General features: G+C 38.7%; 1 protein-coding gene across 1 annotated transcript; it reads left to right on the top strand.

Moving 5' to 3' along the window:
- The first annotated feature begins 456 nt into the window (after positions 1-456).
- Positions 457-3,364, top strand: LOC120293924 (splicing factor YJU2-like). The gene is made up of 5 exons (XM_039313736.1): positions 457-657; positions 753-896; positions 2,427-2,657; positions 3,076-3,165; positions 3,359-3,364. Exons 1-5 carry the CDS (start codon positions 457-459, stop codon positions 3,362-3,364), a joined length of 672 nt encoding a protein of 223 aa, XP_039169670.1.
- The last annotated feature ends 2,896 nt before the right edge of the window (positions 3,365-6,260 follow it).

The following is a 6,260-nucleotide window of genomic DNA, read 5'->3' on the forward strand; positions in this document are numbered from 1 at the left end:
TGGTCAATTAGGATGGTGTAAAAGTTTGCTTTTTCCCCGAAATCTCCTTAACATTTTGATTAATATTACAAAAAACACCAAACTAATACGCTTATAACAAATTTACCACGAATTAATTTTTTTATCAACAAAAATCCCCAACCGGTACACATGTAACAAATTAAGTATTCCTTCACCTCCTTTATCCCGATAAGCATATTTACTTAATGACCTAAATAAGTGGTGGTTATTAAAAAATGTTCTTTTAAATTAGACCCAACCTTTCCGGGTCGGGCCCACAGAGAATTGAACGGGGGCCCAGTCTGTAACTCCGAGTTTCAGTTATGAAAAGACGGCCACTGCCATAACAGTTTTCGCCACCGCCATAGCCGTTCCTCGTTAAGAGAAGGAGGAGATATGGGAGAAAGATACCGCCGGAGTTCGTCTGCCGTTCCCTGGGGCCGTCCCCGAGGGAGCATGTGTCGCCGGCCGCCGCCGATCTGGCCGGATCACGACCTTTCGAGACTGCCGGTCCGGAGGCCCAGGAACCGGCGGCCGACAAAGGTCCGGATCATCCTTCCGATAAGCGTCCGATGCGACGCCTGCAGGAACAGCATTGACAAGGGGTCCGAGTTCAGTTCCAGGAAGGAGGAGGTCGCCGGCGCCTGTGCCGGCGAGGTCGGTTGCCGCACCTTCGATTCTGTCTTTCGTGCGTGTTGGAGTTTGCCTCTGTTCTAATTCTGGGCGCGTTCTCTTCTGTTTTCCGCAAACAGGCGTATTTGGGGATCCCGGAATTCAGGTTTTACTTCGGATGCACCGGTTGCTCTGCTGAGCTCGCGATCAATAACGATCAGTGGAACTCCTACTGCATCGTGGAGTCAGGGGGCACGAGGTTCGAAGGCCCCGACGTTCCGGAGGTTACGGATGAATCGGAGAAGATGCATTGTCAACCGAGCGGGCGGGAAGAATAGGTTTCGTGAAGCTTGTTTCTGTTCCGTTTAATGTTCAGGTCACTTCGATTGGTTTTGACGTATTGCATATGAAAAGGGGCTGTTCATATGCATCTTTTGCATATGGGAATCGTGTTGGATCACGCATACTGTGGAAGTGCTTCTTTTTTGTTGTTTTCGGGATAGCGATTTAGGGTAGAAGTCATACTTGCCTTGTTGCAGATGCATTCTTACCTCGCATTTGACATTACTGTTGAGGGATAATTTTTGGCTGTCCCTGGTCTTAAGAATGATATGGTAATGTGAGACGGAGACACAGCTAGGAAAATGTTTTCTTTGTGAGGCCATCGTTTGCAATCTATATGTTACTTGTCATTAGACCATTAAATGGTTGGGTCGGGTCCGGTCAGCTTTGGGTCAGGTCATAAATGGTCCAACCCAAATCCACACATTTAACCCGTTTATGACTCATTTATTATAGTACAAAATTTTTAACTCATACCCGACCTATTTAACGAAAACTAAAAAAACTTATATATATAATTTTTTTTAAAACTGGTATTGCTAATTTAATGGACAATTTTAAAATTTTTAAAATAATTATTTTTAAAAAATCGAATTTTAATTATTTTTATTTTAAAAAAATTAAAAGTTTTAATTATTTTTATTTTTATTTTTTAAGAATATATTTTTAATTTTCTTTTTCTTTTTCTTCTTCCTCTTCTTTGGCTGGCCATCGGCCACGACGACAGCCGACGACCGGCCACAGGCAAGCTAGCTCGCTCGGTTTGCCGATGCTGGCAAGCTCCCTAGAGCCTCGCCGGACATCTCCGCCTCGCCAAATTCAGCAAGCTCGAGCTCACCCCTCACCAAATCTGGTAAGGCTCGAGTCTCGCCCGATGCCGACGAGTTTGAGTCTTGCCCGTCGGTGAGGCTTAGGCCTCGCCGACCATTGTCGTGCTAGCCACCGAAGAAGAATGAAGAAGAAAGAAAAATAAAATAAAATAAAAAATAATTATAATTTCGATTTTTATAAAAAAATATTTTTGTAAAGTTAAAGAGGGAAGAGAGAGATTGTGTGGTTTGGATTGAAAATGGGTTATAAATCTAACCCATTTAAGACCCACTTAATACTCACTTAAAATCCACATATCTTAAGTCTTTAATTGTTAAACCCATTTAATTAGTTCCTTCAAAAAATAAGTGACCCATATATGACCCAATTATGATTTAAATGGGTCTAAGACCCATTTTGCCACCTCTAGTCGAAAGTTTGATGAGAATATCATGGACGCCACGAGGAAATTTGAAAAATTGATTACTGATAAGAAGAAGATCAAAGGATTGTCTTCTCTATCTTTGATTTGGCTGCACAAATGCCGGTGTCAAAGGTGATACACAATAGCTCGTATTTTGCTGTGCTATTTTCTTATATTTATTTGAGCACTTTTTATCCAAAAATTTGTCTGATCTTTATCATTTTTTGGGATATTCAAGGGGTATGAAAATGCAACGGCAGAAGATGGACCCTGGATGATCACTTTGGATGAACCAAGCTATCGGTCTTTCATGGCAAGTGCTCAAAATAGAGGTTTACGTGAGGAAATCTACCGTGCCTATGCTACTCGAGCCTCCAGTGGAGATACTGACAACGCATTAATCATTGATGAAATCTTGAAGCTTAGATTGGAAAAAACTAAGCTTCTAGGTTATGACAATTATGTTGAGGTATGAGTTTTTTTGTTTACATTTAATATTTTTATTTTATTTTATTTTTTCTGTTTGATGTTTGAATGGATAAGTGTGACACTCGTTAGACAAAATATTTTTGTCGTCTTTGGATGATACTGTTCGAATTAGTCACTAATTGCAGACCAACTCCAACTGCTTTTGGCTGTTGTCATGAGTATATGATTTGCAAGGGAAAAGAGGAAAATTTATGGCAGACAAAATGGTTATTGTAGGTATTTATGGAATTATATACATGTAATGTCTCTAAAATAAATTAAGTATTTCTTAAGTATGCTTCTGAACGTCTCTTTTTCTCCATTTTCCTCGAATCATCCTGGAGGAGATTCTATTTGCATGGGTGAACAATTCCTTGCTAGTGCTTTATCAACACGTCTTAATGCAAGAGTCTCATCAGGTTTCCATGGCAACAAGAATGGCTACCATTGATAAAGCAGAAGAGTTTCTGGAAAAACTTAGGGGTGCTTCATGGATGCTGCAGTTCAAGGTATGATGTAGATGAATATACCTGGTATATTAAAGTCTTTTCAGTGCATAAACTTTTAGTTTGTAATCGATGTTGGTTTGTGCTTCACAAGATTTTTTGTTTTCTACCCTCTTTTGAGAAACCTAATAAACTTTAGGGGAAGGAATATGATTTAAAGGTTTAGCATTGCTTGTTTCTATGGGAATATTGCCAGATCTGAGGTTTCCCATTTGTGTTCCCCTGTGATAAATATTCAAGATGGTTCTCTGCTCCTTCAAATGAGCATGGTATACTCTGTATTTTCTCTTGCATATATCCATATAAAGATATAAAGAGGGTATTAATTACACCCACTCTCTCGTCACGATGTTATCCCCAATTTCTTTCTTGCAAGTCATGCTTATCCAATTGCCACTCATCATCTGGTTTAGCTAGCCGTCTGATCACTAGATCCACTTTTCACCAGCACATACTCGACAAACCTAGTTATAGTAAGGAGATGAGGAATACTAGGAGCACATCTAGAATATTGCAAGAGCAATGCAGTCGTCGGAACAATAGCATTTTATACAAATCTGAATGTGCAAATGGTGGTAATGAGGGTTGTGGGCTGGATAAATAAGTTGGATGGGCCTGTATAAGTAAGGGGGCAGGGCTGAACCTCTAATTTAGTTTGATGATGTCGACGGCCAATATTAGGTTGCTTAGAGATTTTCTATCCACTTTCAACTCAACATCCATATCTTGATATACATTGCCTTGATTATTTAGACGTGGACCTAAAACACTTAGCCAATAATGAAGGGGCAAAAGAAGGTGATGATTTGAATAATTGGGACATTGACTTGCGGGAGGCAAGGCTGCTTGCTTCAAAACATGATAAACTTGAGATTGCTGTTAAAAGATGTGAGATTGAGATTGGTTATCCAGATGAGGAGGACCAAAACGTTTTGCTGAGAATCAAGGGGAGAGGCTATGGTATCACTTATATACCTAATATTTTATTGAGGAAGTGGCCTTAACTCACCTAATATTAATCTCAACAAGGAGACAATGAGCCCATGGCTCAATAATGTTAGCCACATGGCTGACCCTTGGTGGTGGCCAAGTGGATGGTGAGTTATGTGGAAAGTGATAGAGGTAAGGGAGAGCGTGTTTTGAAGTGTACTACCACATATAATTTCAATGGGAGATCCATATAATTTTAGGTAATATTTCTAGGACCTAAATCTATTTCTAGTATTGAGCATGTGGAATGTGAGATTCACATTATCAACAATTGTGATAAGTCCGATTGAATAAATTCAAACTTGGACATGTGTTTCTCCCCAGTTTTTGACTTTTTGCCTAATAAAATAACTCAAGGCTGTTGCCACCACATTAGGACGTCGGTGTATTTCTAGCGACTCTATCCCCACGTTTCGACAATGATCTTCCCTTCTCCTTTAAGTTCTCAAGGTAAGTAATGTGGCACAATTATATTTCAAATATTTCATCTTCACATTGTCTCAAACCAGCTAATTTGTTAAGATTGGAATTTCTTTGACCATATAAAAATTCACCCATGCAATCCCTAGAGGCCACTCCTTTCTTGCAAAATTCACCCATGAGGCCATTCCTTTTTTTATGAAAATAAGAAAAATGTCAAATTGTCATCTAGAAAGTGGTTTAGACCTTTTTTAGAAGGAAACAAAATTATGTGGCAGTGCCTCGCATGGGATGGCGGCATTTCATTTTAAGGGGTGGGGATGAGGAACGTGATCCTCGTCCCAACTCCTCTCCGTGCCCGTCCCTAGTTAAAACTAGTTTTAGACTAATAGTCAATCTTTAATTTATAAATAATACATTTTCTTTCGTCTCTAATTAGAGGAAATGTCTTTCAAGGATGCTTTTAATTGGTGAGTTACATGTTATAGAAATTATCCACATGTTAACTCAACTAAATATAAATTTGGGTAATGATATATATGTTTGTGACCCATCTATTAGAGTTTCCACCAATGGAACGGAGGGAAAAAAACATTTAAGTATGATAACTATAAGGTGCACAATTGGTTAAACAATCCCCCAAGTTTTGATTCCATTAGTGGATGGAAAGATCTAAAACAATGTGAGGTGAATGCCTTCTCATTCTCTTTTATTACAAACCTTCTTCATTGTAATCAAGGAAAGACGTTATAGAAGATGCTGGTAATATATATTAAATTGAGTTCATTCGATTGCTTATTCACTTTATAATGACACGTGTCAAATTTCAAACAAGGGCTTTCATAAGGATTGTTACATAGTATGTAATATGTGTAACCCATTTGTCACCAAGACAATTTCTATCACCGTTAAATTGGGTAGTTATATTTTGAAAGATTGACTAACCATCCAAATCAATGGTGATGTTTATAAATATATAAATACACACACACACACACACACACATATATATAAGTGAAATCTGCTGTGTGTTTGAAATTAATCCTTTTCAAAGACAGTGGAGCATATAAGGATTACATGCTTGAATTAGTATTCTGGTAAAATATATTTTTTGGCAGTGATTCTTGCACCTGTCATTTACATATATGCTGGTGCTTCAGCCTCGATCACATGGAAGTGGAGATTTAGAAAGATAAACTTCAGAAAAAAATGGAGGAAAGCTTTTGAAACATCCAACAGTTCAAATCTTTATAGAGGCAGAGTTAGCAAAAGCAACCAACAACTATGATGAAAGCAAGAAGTTGGGCGAGGGTGGTTTTGGTTCCATCTATAGAGGGAGAATAGCAGTGGACATGGAGGTCATGGTCAAGAAGCCTAAAGATGTGCACAAGCCTCTAATGAAGAAGAAATTCCAAGATGAACTTAAAATTGTGATACTAAAAGACCGCAAAAATGTGGTGAAGCTCCGTGGCATATGTTTGGATACTAGAATACCCTTGCTAGTCTATGAATACATTTTGAATGGTACTCTCTTCAAACACATCCATCCGAAAGTGTTGACCATCTTGAGTTCATGGAAAAACTGGCTCCGAATAGCTGTTGAAGCTGGTGTTGCGCTCAAGGAAATGCATTTCGACGAAATTATTCATGGCAACATCAAGTCGGCGAATATACTTTTGGATCAAAAT

The sequence above is a fragment of the Eucalyptus grandis genome, chromosome 5 (genome assembly GCF_016545825.1).
Source record: "Eucalyptus grandis isolate ANBG69807.140 chromosome 5, ASM1654582v1, whole genome shotgun sequence".
Classification (NCBI taxonomy): domain Eukaryota; kingdom Viridiplantae; phylum Streptophyta; class Magnoliopsida; order Myrtales; family Myrtaceae; genus Eucalyptus; species Eucalyptus grandis.

Bases quoted from the DNA above. Each gene is read 5' to 3' on its own strand.
- LOC120293924 (XM_039313736.1), top strand. From the start codon at position 457: ATGTGTCGCCGGCCGCCGCCGATCTGGCCGGATCACGACCTTTCGAGA. The intron at 897-2,426 runs GTTACGGATGAA...GGGATATTCAAG, and splicing joins AAGGCCCCGACGTTCCGGAG to GGGTATGAAAATGCAACGGC. The intron at 2,658-3,075 runs GTATGAGTTTTT...GAGTCTCATCAG, and splicing joins GTTATGACAATTATGTTGAG to GTTTCCATGGCAACAAGAAT.